The 15,000-nt window shown below is 39.4% G+C and overlaps 2 protein-coding genes across 2 annotated transcripts in view; both read left to right on the forward strand.

Annotated features, from left to right (window-relative positions):
- The window catches only part of LOC125025699 (paternally-expressed gene 3 protein-like), a 51,376-nt gene extending 42,982 nt beyond the window's left edge, over nucleotides 1-8,394 (forward strand). The window contains exon 3 of the mRNA XM_047613818.1: nucleotides 1-8,394. This exon is cut by the window's left edge and continues 99 nt beyond it. Coding sequence (XP_047469774.1) covers nucleotides 1-2,988 — 2,988 coding nt within the window. The 3' untranslated portion in view covers nucleotides 2,989-8,394.
- Nucleotides 8,395-10,367: 1,973 nt separating this feature from the next.
- Nucleotides 10,368-15,000, forward strand: part of LOC125025870 — a 45,158-nt gene continuing 40,525 nt past the window's right edge. The window contains exon 1 of the mRNA XM_047614166.1: nucleotides 10,368-10,518. Within this exon, the coding sequence (XP_047470122.1) occupies nucleotides 10,476-10,518 (43 nt within the window). The 5' untranslated portion in view covers nucleotides 10,368-10,475. The remainder of the gene's footprint in view (nucleotides 10,519-15,000) is intronic.

Below are 15,000 nucleotides of genomic sequence, written 5' to 3' on the forward strand. Positions count from 1 at the left end.
GCATCCTACCCAAGTATCTCCAGCCCTAGTACAAGCCTTATGTCCCAGAGTGCACAGCTCATGGCATTAGGACATAACATGATGTTCCCAGGCTCAAAGTTCATGACTGGAGCACCACCAGAAGCTCATAGGTATCTTCCAGAATCATATAGATTGGCTGCCGAGACACTTGATCAAAGTCGCTATGCAATTGACAGTCAGAGAATGTCTGCTGACCCATACAGACAGTCTAGTGAGCCACAGCGTCTGCCATCAGATCTGCAACGTATAAGATCTGAGCTGCAGCGTACAGAAGAGCAGAGTCTTGACCCTTACCAGCGACCTCCAAGTGACCCCTATAGAAACCCTGTTGACCTGCAGAGAGCGCAAGAATCAAATTTACAACAATTAGCCTCCAATGCGCAACGTCTTGTTTCTGATCTACAACGTCTTCAGTCAGATCCACAACGGCTTGTAGCAGAGGCTCTACGACCTCAGGTGTCTGAATCGGTTCGAAGTCCTGAGACCTCGTACCGTAGCATAATGTCTGACCCTCTGAGGCCTCCTTCAGAACCACCACAGCGTACAGTCCAGGAATCAATCAGAAGCCATGCAGATGCCCAGCGCATGGTACAAGAGAGTCTCAGAGAATACTTTAGCCCTTCCCAGAGGACCATGCAAGAAAATCTGCGGTCCCCAACTGACCAAAGAATGATGCCTGAAAATTTGCGTTATTCCTCAAGTGAGAGTCTTCGATCTGACCCGCTGAGATATGGCACGGACCTAAGTAATCAACGGATGATGCCAGAAAACTTAAGAATCGGAAATGAAACTCCTCAGCACATTCGAGTTGGAGCAGAAACTCCACAACATGTGCGTGTAGGGGCTGAAACTCCGCAACATATCCGTGTGGGAGCAGAAACACCACAGCACCTACGTGTAGGGGCCGAAACTCCTCAACATCTTCGAGTTGGAGCTGAGACTCCACAACACCAGCATTCACAGCACTTAAGAGTAGGGGCAGAAACTCCACAACACATGCGTATAGAAGAAAATTCTCAACACATGAGGCTAAGTGGAGACACTCCTCAGCATCTTCGAATAGGTTCTGATTTACAGCAGCATCACCGCCCTGGTGTAGAAACAAGTCAGCATGTTAGGATAGGTGAAACATCACATCATCTTCGTGTTGGTGCAGAGACCCCACAGCCCCATCCCATGATGCCAGAGAATCTCAGGGTGACCTCTGATGCATCGCGAATGGTCCCAGAAAACCTTTGTGTGACCGAACCGGCTCATCAGCTAATGCCTGAAAATCTGCGAATAAATCATGACAGTGGAAGTAACTCCACAGGGGTAAGAATGAACCCCCCACCACCTCCAGAGTCATCCATTCCTCCCATGCGCTCACACTACGATCCTCCCTCTCATCGAATGATGACAGAATCTCCTCACCCCTTGAGGGAATCAATGCGAGTGGAGTCGCCACGCTACTCAGAATCAATGTACCGTGGAGACCTGAGCCATAGCAGCCTTGGCCCCCCAACTCCTGCTTCATCTGTAACACCCATGCCTGATCCTTCAAGTGCACCACTTCCTCCACAACATCAGTTTTATAGCGGCCCATACAACACACAGTTTTCCCAGTATATAAGTGATAACCAGGACCGAGACCATCGAGAAAATCTTGGATTGGATGATGATATGGAAGTCAAGCCATACCATGATATTAAGCCTTATAACCAGGATTATGGTAGTTCAATGCTTGTCCATGAGGCACAGATGGGTTCTGCTCCAAAGCCACCTAAACCCAAAAAGCCTAAAGAACCTAAACCTCCACGCATACCTGTCATTCACAAATGTAATGAATGTGAAAAGGTCTTTAAGAACAGCACTCAGTTAAAGAACCATATGTGGAGGCACACAGGAGAGAAGCCATTTACGTGTGAGGTTTGTGGCTCAAAATTTACCCAGCAAGGTAATCTTCGGGCCCATAGGCGTATTCACACAGGAGAGAGGCCATACCAATGCCCAGAGTGCAAATCTTGCTTTACTCAGTTGTCAACACTTAAAACTCATCAGAAAATTCATTCAGATGAAAGGCCTTACAAGTGTGACCAATGTGATGCAGCTTTTAGACAGATTGCCAACCTCAAAACTCATGCTGTAACTCACACTGGTGAAAGGCCACATAAATGTGATCAGTGTGATAAAGCTTTCACACAAAAGTCAAATCTTAAAGCCCATAAAAATAGAGTTCATAGCGGAGAAGCTGGAACCCCAACAAGGAGAGGAAGGAAAAAAAATCCAAGTGCAATCAAACCATATAACTGCTTGGAATGTGGGGCAAAGTTCACCATGATGAGCAACTTAAGAATCCATATGAAACTGCACTCGGGGGAGAGGCCTTTTGAATGTGATCACTGTGGGGCGGGATTTGCCCAGCGATCCAACCTGAAGACCCACATCCAAAGGATGCACGGGAAAGGGCCAGGACAAGGTAGGCGTAGAATCAAATGTGATGAATGTCCAGCCATGTTTAGATTAAAAAGATGCCTTAAAACACACAAAAAGAAACGCCACCCCATTAAGAGCTTGAAAATCAAGATTTTGAGGGAATCCAAGTATTTGATGCAGGCAGATGATCCAGCAGAGGGAGAAAATGAGGATGAATTTGATGATGATGATGAGGATGATGACTTAGACGATGGCACTGAAGATGGAGATGAGGGAACTGAAGATGGTCCTAATCTAGAACCTATTGTACAGTTACAAGAACCCAAGGAGGAGCCATATTCACCAGGCTATAATCATCCAGACTCTCCCTATGGTGACGATCCTGAATGGCAAAAGGAAATTGCAGCAAAAGAAAGCAGCAGGCTTGAGAAGGCACAAGGGGAAAATGGAAACAGGGGAACTGAGAAGATGGATCTCCCCACGGGTCCTGTTGAAGCAGAATCAAAAGCTCTCTCTGGAGAGTCACATGAAGCATCTGTAAGTGTGAAGTGACAAGCTTAACTTCCAGTGAGCACTGTAAAACCCAGCCTGAAAAGTCTCCTAAGCTTTCCCATATTTCAGTTATTAAGATGATACCATAGTGAGAATGACAGGGTTGGTACAGAAGCAGTTTACTGGCTTTTACAGGCCTCAGAAGAAAAATAAGTTAGCAGATCACAGCACATTTAAAAGTACGCATATAAATATATAAATTCACCAGCATTGTGTTGTGGAGTTTCTGGTTGTGGTGGTCAGGAGGACAGGTGGCTGCAGCAGAGGTCAGAACTCGATCCTCGTTTGTTCGACTTACTCCTTTCAAGAGATGAAGGAGTGATTATATCACCTCCGGAGATGTTTGGACACATTTTACAGAATGCAAGAAATAATCAAAGAGTAGTCCCTAATTAACTTTAGGGGAGAACTGCAGAGTATTTCACTTTTGTACTTATTCACATGCTAAATTGATAAGGATATATATAACTTGAAGTGTTTCTCACAAGATACCAAAACTATTTCAGTACATTATTTGTAAGTTGCCATTGTTCTTGCCCACATACTTTAGGAAATTGTAAGTGAAATGTTCCTCTTTCTATTTTTCTCAATGGGGAAAAGGTCGAACAAGCGAGACGGGGTGTAAATAGTTTGTTGTGAGAGACCCTTCAGCGTTAGTGAACAGGATGGCTGTCCTAGCTCCTGGTAACAGCTTTAATAGACCCTGAAGTTTTACCATGACCATCCATCTGGATACCAGATGGCCACGTATTACGCTTTCTTCCAACTTGCAGTATATGAGGCATAACTCAAGTCATGTAGCCATCTTGTGTTTCAGGTTGTGGTCATATTAGCTTAAGGGTATTTGATCTGATGGCTTTAGAATGAATGGTTGAAAGTTGTGTGTGCTGTGTTTTGATAACACACACTCAGAGCTTTATGTCAAGGGCTGGAGTAGAAACCTCCAGCTGCAAGGATGGTAGGCAATAGTATGTCAAATTTTAACCAAGAAATCCAAAGTGAGAAGTAGAGTGACCATATATTGCCATATATTAATTAGATATATCGGTGGTCGTTAGTTAAGATTTTAGTCAGATATTAAGCTTGGACGATCAGCAGAATGAACGCATGAGGAGTATGGGTCAGTGCTCCCATGCCCCAATTCATGTAAGGTTTGTGACAAAGTCAGTGCATCCTTATAGGGGAGGCTCACTAGGGCTCGGCTACCCACTGCTACTCAGGGAAGGTTGATCCTCGATGACACTCCGTCTTACAGTCAGTAAAACACAAGTTTGCGTTGTTCACCAGACACTGAGAAGTGAGACTAAAGTTAAGACAAAGGCTTTACTAAGAACATTATAAATATTCTGTTACCAGGTCAGTGCCAAGAGGTCTTTATATAGAATAGGTAAGATAAACTGGATGTCTAGTCTTTGGCCTTACTTCTCGAGGTGTATCAGACGCCATTATTATATCCACTTTTTGACTCCTTGTAATGGAGATATATCATTCAGATTGAGAACTAAATAGATGTCATTCCATATATCATGTACTTTTAACAGAATACCTAGGCTTTCCACCGGGGTGACTCTACCATTAGAAAATTGTGACACAGATACACCGGGCTTCCTCATGATATTACCACCTCACTAGGAAATGTAGTCATCTGAAGAAACATATTTTCCCTCAGGGAAAACAGTAGTTAATACAGTAGAAGAAGCGATTATTTTTGCCTTTTAGACCGGGGATGTGTTCCCTCCAGCATTTGTTGAGGGTGAATTTATCTATAGATCATTCCTCTAGGTGGATAAGCTGTTATCATATCTCATATAAAACACTGCTTATATTCATAATGGCTATCATAATCTCATGTATTGGCTTCATCATTGTACCTCCATTTTTCAACACAAGTCAACATATCCAGGACTTTCAAGAAGCGAATAATTTAGTGTTTGAGAGCTGCAGGCGGTGTTGTAGCACGTGGGGCCACGTGCGACTTTGAGGCAGAGTTGATGGTGAGAGACGGGTCCCCCAAGCTCTGAACAACTGACCCTGACACATTTTTGGATGCAATTTGCTGGTTTCACCTTCTAAGTGTCTTTCCTCTGTCTATACTTGGACAAATTTTTCATAATTTAAGGTTTTGACTTTTACTGTGCAAAAATTTAGAACCCCCTAGTACCTGTAAGACTTTAGAATCTAAAATGAAACTGCATATGCAATGCCTCTTTATTACTTTATATTATTAGTAAGATTATAGCGTGTAGAACTGATAGCATTCATATATATTATTCAACCCTATATAGTGGCTGCCTCCTGTGAGGTCTTCTTGTTTGAAGAGTTTTGCATGCCTGTGTTTGTAGAGATGGATAACGGCCTCTGAGATTATTTGAGTGTGTCTGCTGTGTGTGTTTATTGCGAGTAGTTTCTTTTAGGGGAGAAATTGACTGTGGGGTCGTCCGGTCTGCCATACATGACAATTTACTTTATTACCTGATGACAACTTTAGCTTAAAACTATGGATACAAGATCTGGTTATTAGTATTACCACATGTAGTCTTTGGCAGGTAACACACCAATGCTGAAGGTTTTATAACTTTAAACAGAGTATCATTAAGTAATAATTTGAAGACTGAATCAAACGGTCTAGATAACGTATACGGTGCATCATACTGTTGCCATACATAGTCTTGTCATGCCAGTAACTTACAACAGCAATTTACTCTCAAGTTGTTGCCAGATTTTGAGTACTGGACATCTGAAGTATTAATGCAACATTAAACTGCAAAGTTTAGACCTTCATGGTCTCACAAAATGCTTGTAGAATAGGTAAAATCTGTACATTTCTGGCAGATATTTGTTTTTGTTGTTGTAGGGTTATGGTAAGACAGGAACAGATATTAGAAGTGATGGAGACGTAGGATGAAGGTGCCTGATTCTGCACTGTGAGGAGAAATAATTCATAGTTTTCATAGAGAGTTTTAAACATGTGGTGTATAATGATAAAGAAAAAGTAGCCATCTTTACTGGAGAAGACAGTGCTCACACACCTGCAGTCCTTGCTTCTAAGAGAATTTCTGTACGGGTCATACATAGTTAGCCATCACACATGCTATCCATGCAGTCCAGGCTCGATCACCTTCTCCGCTGCGTCCCCCCCCCCCCCCCCCCCTTGTGTGAATCAGCCTTAGGTTATGGGGAGGTGTGTCTTCCCCCTCGTGAACTGTATCTTGTGCCAAATGTGGTGTGTAGGCACAAAACCGAGTTTATCCCTCAATGTCTCATTGCTTTGTTCAGGCCCCACAGATAATTCAGGAAAACTGTAAACACAATATTGTCTCCTCAGATGGTGTATGTGACTTGATCCTTGCTGCAGCTCCTATCAGATACACTGAGGAATAAGTGCCCAATTTATTTTGTATTGTAAGATCTGGATAATTGCCTTTTTACCATTTAAATGAATGCTTTAGCTCTATAGATTTTTTGCAGAAATAATAGATCTATATCAATTTGGATATATGATAATTGTACTTTTAACAAGTTGCCATTTTACAATTCCAGTTAACATTTTGCTAGTGTAATATTAAGTGATAAATTAGGTACTTGTCTCCTGGCGTGGAGCCTCTTGCTGTGGTAGGGGAAGAGTTGGCCTACCTTGAGGAGTTCTTCCCTAAGCATCAAAGTTGTCTCTGGAAGGGGGCTGGACAGCAGTTTTAGGCCCAAACCAGCCGGTAAGGTTGAGATGCGTAGGTTGTGGCATATCATCCCTCGGCCTTATGGCTGCATCAACATATTCATATCACTGGCCCTTTTCTAATGTTGATTATCGCAGTGATGCTATATTTCCAGTATTCATGGCTCCATTCATGACTTGCTGTAGTAGAAATAAAGTTTTATTATCTCTAGGTAAGAGTTGATGCTGCCCCCAGGGAGAGGGGACTTGGGTGCCTGCTGTCGTGATTCCCAACCAGAGCTCCTTTGCTTGTATTTGGCTATGGCCAATATTTTCTTTTGTAACCTCCTTAGCTTGTGATACATTCATTTAGCTGCACTGGTGGAAGGGGTCAGGCTGCTGAGTCATGTCTAACTTTGAAGTGTGCCATGGGAGTTAAATGCAAATGCTTGTGTATTTGAAACCAGGAGTGTTTAAATATATTGGCTTTTGATTTTAGTGTTCAGTGTTTGAATCTAGACAGGAAAGGTTGTTTATGCAGCCTATAGCTTTAGCAAAATTTTACCTCATATATGAATAAGAGTTGGTTGTCTTGAGTTATGCTGGAGTTAGAGTGACTTTAGCCCCGACTTGATCCATCGTGTGTGGCCCATTATCTTTCCGTGGTCAGTGTTTCATGAAGTCAATAAGATTTTATAGCGTTATTTCTATGAAGGAGATTATTATTATATATATTATATTTGCTTTGCATGTAGTCCTATATTTTCTTTAAAACATACTTCATATAGAAGCATTATATCTATGCAGGGTTTAGGTTTACCAAAGCTAATTGGCAATACTTTATTGTGTACAAAGTTCTATTGAGCTTTACATTCTATAATAAGTGAAGTTCTGAAGTTGAGGAAGTTGCTGGTATGTGGGCTGGTCAGGGCAAAAAGCTCACTTATTCATTTTTAATATTATATTTTTAGTTCTTTTATACAGAGTAGCTGTTTTCTTGAAAAAGAGGAAATTTTGAAGATTTTTATTCTATATGTATATATCTCTCCTAGGAGAAATTTTCACAGTTCTTAAATAGGAGGTTACTTGTGCATGTGACTGCATGAGAGGACGATCCTTTTGGAAGTAGCTAGTGGTTGTGATGGACAGGAGTTTAACCATTCTCCTGAACTTCTTTAATGTTATGTACAATCTTGATGATTGTAGTGAAGTTTATATCCTCTATTTTTTACTGTGAATCAAAGAATGTGCCAGTGGTTTATGCAAGAATTAGTTTTTAGTTTTTGTAAGTGTTGACTTTGACCAGCTTCTCTCCAACCCCAGAAAATCACACCCTGAATTCTAACACTTGTTATAATATATGTTCTGCTTTACCACTACTGCCTGTGCTGGGCATTAGAGAATTTATTGCTGTCTATTATATCAGATTTGAATTTTATTCCCTAAAGTGTGTCAGATTTTTATCTTTTTTTATGTATTGATATCTTTTCTTGTAGTTTTAGTTTCACATATACTCATTATAATTACTATTCATGTAGCATTATAAAATGCTGATTTTATTATTATTTCATTTGATCTATTGATGAAAACAAGCAAAGGGAGATAAACTGATAAGCTTTCTATATATGCATGAAATATATAATTTATCGGTAATGACAACGCTATTGCTGAGAAAATATGTAACTGTACTACTCTGGTAACTCTTTTGTAATGCAACTAATGTACTTTTGTCTATCAATAAAACATTTAATAACTTTGCTGTATTTATTAAGATGAAACCTTGGAAGTTTATCATGTGTGTGAATATATTTGTGTATATGCTTACATATTTACACCAATATTAGTTGTACAGTTATGTAATGGGAGTTTTAATGCAGTTCTTATTCAAAACTTTTTGAAGTGCATTTTGCCAAATTATTTTCACTAGTCAGTTTGCTGCTTATAACACAGAAACAGTTGTAGAAAATGGAAAATTAGAGCAAATCATTCTCACCTTGTGAATGTTAATTCTTCAATTCATTATGGCATTCATTACTAAATTGTAATGAAAAAGTTGTTAAGTATTATAACTACTTAAAAAATGATATTCAGTGTAACATAGTGCTGGAAAAATAATTTAATGTATTCTCTCCTGAATATTTCATTTCTAGAAAAGGAAGTGCCTTGATTCTGATATGATACTGACATATTAATATCCCAAAGTAACTTGTATAGATCTGAGGGTGTCAAGTAGGCAATGCTGTTAATGGGTCCTAAAGCAAGAGTACAGAGACCTCTAACCAAATGCCTATGGGCATGATGTGTACATATGTCCCATGCCCACTGTGAGTTACTTGTTTGATTGGTTTTACCTACAGATGGCTACACTTGTACTAAGTCACCAGTGAGCCAATTACAAATACTGCCTGTCTCGCCCATTTACCCTTTTCTTTGATTTACAAAAATATTTTACATTATCTTATTTTGCTGTTACTAATGTTTATAATAAAAATAACACCAATGATATTCATAGCACTAGTAAAAAATACCTTTTTCAAGCCAATTCAAATCGCAAAGGTCTACTAATTGACTCCTTTGCGGCTAAGCACTAGCAGAGCCATCTATATGCAGAGACATTTCACAAAAATATAGGAAATGAGCACAGCATTTTTTCCCATTTTTCATTAATTTTCCCCTGCAACGTAGGGTTAATAACATCTTGGAGGAATTGATCATTATAAGGTGGTGTTGTAAAAAAAATATGGTTAGTTTTTCCTGGAATTTCAATTAATTAAAACAGTAGCATACTTTAGATTACTTGGTAATAGGTCAAGACTATAATGTTTGATAACATAACTGACACAAAATGTACAAAGTTCTTGCACTTTCGGAAACCTGTTTTATAAAGTAATATTCAATTTATATATCATAAAAATATATATATATTGTCTGAAACATTTTGTCAGCAGTTAAAGGGGAACACTTCATACAATTTTGTTTATCAAAATAGTAAATCACAACAGTCCACTTCAAAAATTACTATGATGATTAAGGTAAATGAAGTAAGTTTTTCCAGGAAATGAATATGCAGACAAACGGTAGCTGTTTATCCATTACAACATAGCTTTTCAGTGAGATTCTGTGTTAATGTTATTATTGTGAATATGTTACTGGCACAGGTGTACTTCTCATTATTATTTATGCTTTTGTTACATTTATCATCAAAACTGCCAGGGAAATCTTCATTGTCATGCCTATTTTTAACGGTAATTTTATTTCCTCATTCAAGTTAATAAACTCTAATATATGGAAATTGACATGGTAGTTCAAGAACCAAAATGCGTATTGTATTCATAACTGCATATAACGAAAAACAAAAGGGTGGAATGACAATATATATCGGATTTTATTTAAGCATCGGATCGACCGATGGGGAGGGTCTTCACGCACAAACCAAACGGAAATTGCTGCCAAATGCTAATATTCGGTGACGTAGCCTTTGTTAATGGTACACAGGTTGGCCGAGGAGAACGAACCCATGTAATCAATTACTTCATGTAAAGCGCAGATCATTTGGAAAACAAATATATTTTCGTTTTAACCTTCTTACGAGAGAGAAAAATGTCTACTTCTGAGTTTCCTCTTTTGACCCATAATAGTCCTGATGTCAGATTTAGAAAGCCTATGAAAACCACAGGCGAAGGAAAGACCGAGGAACTATAGGCTCTCGCTTGGCCGTGACGTCACGCCCATTGACGTTTCGCCGACCAAAACAAAGCGTCGTGGAGGCGCGAGCAGGACGCCACAGGTGCACGTACGGAAAGTCCCTTTGTCTCGCCCCTCGGAGTCACTGGCGATGGCTACGCCGCGTCGTAGCAGCGATGAAAAGACACTGGGTGGTGAGTGTGAAAAATCCGGATGTTAGTCCTGAAGTGTGTCTGTGTCTACTTTTTCCTGTTGGTGGGGGCGCCTGGCAGGCGAGTGTCACGTACATTGCAAGTACGTCATTAGATCAACAGCTTGAATATTATGCCTTTGGTCTTTCTGGCAAATGCATTGCGATGTCGGGATGAAGGGGTTTGTAAAGCGAAAGTAGAACATCTATTCGATTGTACACGTATTACTGAGATCAAATTTGAAGAGCGAAAGAAATGTGATCAACGGTTGTTGAGCGCAGAATAGCCAGAGGTGAAACACGCACACAGTCTTGATGGTATAAATCAGGAAGATATTTACTGAAATGCTAAGTTTTATTGCAGCTTCCACAGTTTAAATTACCAAAAAGTATAAATGTGAGTGAAGTATTTCCGTTACATAACCTATTACATCCTATGTTCTTTTTTTTTTTCTCTCTTTTTTTGGCCATGTTATTTATGTTTCATTAATTTTTTTCTTTAATTAGAATGCTTTATTGGTACATTTTTTTGCATTATGATTGCATTGAGATAGGGAAAATCTAAGATCAGTGTCAGAATGAGAGGAAAAACTACACTGGCATTTGAAGTAATTTGTGCAGTCAAAGAAAAATGTTAGAAATGAATAAAATGAAATATGTCCACAACAGATGGGGTGGGAATGTGGGGCAAAGCCCCAGGTAAGGTTTTTGGTTCATACCACGATGTTTATGGATTCCCAGGAGTGCCCCTCAGGTTGTTAGCTGGAATATTAGGGACTAAGTCTTGGAGGGGTGCAGTCACTTTGTAAATAATTACAACTGTAATAGTTAGTGTCATATGATTTATTATTTTCTCTTATTGTTTATAGTTATTTTCTCAGTAGTTGTTTTTCATTTTTTCCCTTTTACCCTTTTTTGTTCTTGCCTTGCCCTTTCTTACTCTATTACAGCAAATAGATTTGCAAACAAAATATTAAACCTGATAATCACATTTTTTATCATACCAAGATGAAACAGTGCAACATATCTACTATACATTACAAATAATATGATATTTCTGTGATCATATTTTCTCACTCCAAATGTTTGACTGATAAACTAACAATAAGATTTCATTCTAGAGTTCCTCTTTCCTAAATTTGGTAGCCATGAGAGTGAATGTCTTCTTTGGAGGAAGATGTATTGACTCAACATCCCAATGAGTCTTATAAGACTTCTTTTCCTGAAGAAGACTTATAGTTCATACATATTTTGCTTAAATGCAATCTCAGTCTCTTCTTGTATTTCCAGAAAATAATTGGAGTTGAATGAAAACATACTACTTAGAGATTACCCTCCATAGATTATATTTTTTTTGATACAGAAAAATATGCACATGTAACAGGTTTAGAAAGGTTATTGAATTTATTCCTAGAAGTATAAATTGTTTCACATTTATTGATTACCATTATTTCACATTTATTGATTACCATTGTTTCACATTTATTGTGAAACAGTTGTAATCAAATTACCATACTAAAATATTATTATATGCAGGCAAGATTACTTGCACATGCAAAAGTCTTGTATCATATACTATAGAACAAAATATTCTTTAGAATTTGTCTTTATATTGAATTTCATTAGACGTCGAACAGATTATATAATATCAGAGTGAACTAATAATATGTGGATTTTTATTTAACATTTCAATGCTTCATACCACTAAAACAGTGTGTGTGGAAATGCAGTTTTCATATTGTTAGGAGATGGTAGACTAATGTTCTGTACACTAAAATAAGTCAGTAATATTTCCTTTTATGAAGCACATGGAAAGTACTGTCAATACCAGTAGTGTGTTTTTTTTTTTTCGATGTAGGATTTGCATAATGAAATATTTCTTGGGAATACAGGCCAGAGTGCTGAACCATCTTGTATCACTGTACAGTAGGGGTGGATAAACTTAGAAAAACACAATACACAAAAGTTAAAACAATAGTTTCTCATTCATCTCAGCAAATCTCATATACTGACCATTTAAGGAAACATCTGGCTGAAAATTATATAAAGATAGTTCTACAATTTGTGCTTTCGTCCTTTTAGACAGCAATACATGTTGTAAATAAACAAGCAGAACCACCCACATACACAGGCATACTGAAGTGCACAGGTGCAGAGAGGTCCACGAGTTTGTACATAAAGCATGCATGATTGTTATGTTATTTATGTTATTAGTGTGTATGTATGTGTGTATATGTATAGATTGATATAGATATAGATAGATAGATAGATAGATAGATAGATAGATATATGTGTATATATACATACAGATATATATATATATATATATATGAGTGTGTGGGTGTGCGTGCGTGCGTGTGTGCGTGCGTGCGTGCGTGCGTGCGTGCGTGCGTGCGTGCGTGCGTGCGTGCGTGCGTGCGTGTGTGCGTGTGTGCGTGTGTGCGTGTGTGCGTGTGTGCGTGTGTGTGTGTGTGTGTGTGTGTGTGTGTGTGTGTGTGTGTGTGTGTGTGTGTGTGTGTGTGTGTGTGTGTGTGTGTGTGTGTGTGCGCGCATGCGTATGTGCTTGCGTGTGTGTGTTATCATATATGTATGTGTATGTATATATATATATATATATATATATATATATATATGTATATATATGTTTATATATATTCACTTTATATATATATATATATATATATATATATAAAGGGAATAAATATATATATACATATATAAATATATATATACATAAAGGGAATAAATATATATATATATGTATATATATATACATACATACATACATACATATGTAGATAAATATATATACATATATAAATATACATATTCATACATACATACATATATACAGGCAGAGAAGAAACAGTTGGCAGATATGGTCACTGTGACAAAAATGACGGTGGCGAAGAGCTTGTGGCGTTCGCGATAAAAGACAACCTGTGGCTTGTGAACACATTCTACAAGAAAGCCCCAAGACACACGATCACCTACCAAAGTAGGGGTTTTGAGTCGCAAAATTGATTACATCCTCTGCCGCACAAACGACAAAAACACCAAAGACTGTAAGGTCATTCTAGGTGAAAGCATCACAAACCAACATCGGCCAGTCATCTGCACGCTAAGAGCTGCTGAGTATAAAGCCCATATGTAACCAGGAATGCCGAAATCCAAATGGTGGAAGCTGGAAGAAGAAAAATGTAGGAATGACTTCAAAGAGAAGACAAGAGAGAGACTAGAAAGGAGAAGGCAGGAGGAGAGGTGCGACTGGGAAACCATAGCAGGAGACATGAGAATTCTGGGGGAGGAAGTCCTAGGCAAAACATCAGGAAAAGCGAAGACCGGAAAGGAGACGTGGTGGTGGGGCGAGGAAGTGCAAAGACGTATTCGAGAAAAGGAAGCAAAGAAGAAAAAAAAATTGAGGACCCGTCTGAAGAGAACAAGGGCAAGAGCGTATGAGCGGCTATATGAAGACCTGGATACTGCAGAGGGCATGAAAAAGGTATTGAGGATGGCGAAGCAGAAGGATAAGAACTCGAAGGATATTTATCAGATCAAACTGATAAAGAGTGAAGAAGGAAATGTGCTGACGAAAGATGAAGAGATCCTGGAAAGGTGGCGGACATCCTTCATGAGACTCATGAACGAAGTAAATCCAAGGGAAGAGCAAGCTGAGAACTGGGAAGAGGTAGAAGCCATCGCGGAAGACGAGGTGAAGAGAGCGCTCAAGAAGGTGAAAAGCGGGAAAGCAGTGGGCCCCCGACAATTTGCCCATAGAAGTCTAGAAGTGTATGAGAGAAGAAGGAATAACATTGCTATGCACAACACTAAACAAGATCTGCGAAGATGAGGAGATACCGGAGTCTTGGCGGAAGAGCACCACCATACCTATCTACAAGAAAAAGGTGACATTATGGCATGCGGGAACTCCCGCGGGATCAAACTCATGTGCCACAGCATGAAATTATATGAACGCACGATTGAACACAGGCTGAGGAGACGAGTCAACATCAGTGATGAACAGTTTGCATTCATGGAAGGGAAGTCCACCACAGATGCCATTTTTGCCTTGAGACAAGTGCAGAAGTACAGAGAGGGCCACAAAGATCTGCATGGCGTGTTCATCGACCTGGAGAAAGCCTACGATAGAGTACCGCGGGAGGAACTGTACTGGTGCATGCGAGGAAAGAACATCCCAGAGAAGTACATCCGTATAGTTCAAGACATGTACAAAGAGAGCGAGACAACGGTCAGGTGCATAGCGGGAACAACAGAGCCTTTCAAGGTAGAAGTGGGGTTACATCAGGAGTCAGCATTAAGCCCGTTCCTATTTGCCATCATCATGGACACCCTCAGAGAGCATCAGGAAAGAGGCTCCTTGGAACATGATGTTTGCTGACGATGTGGTGCTTTTCTGCGAGGAGAAAATCGAGCTAGAAGAGGACCTGGAGAGGTGGCGCGATTGACTGGAGAAGAGAGGAATGAA

The sequence above is a fragment of the Penaeus chinensis genome, chromosome 5, assembly GCF_019202785.1.
Source record: "Penaeus chinensis breed Huanghai No. 1 chromosome 5, ASM1920278v2, whole genome shotgun sequence".
In the NCBI taxonomy this organism is placed as follows: domain Eukaryota; kingdom Metazoa; phylum Arthropoda; class Malacostraca; order Decapoda; family Penaeidae; genus Penaeus; species Penaeus chinensis.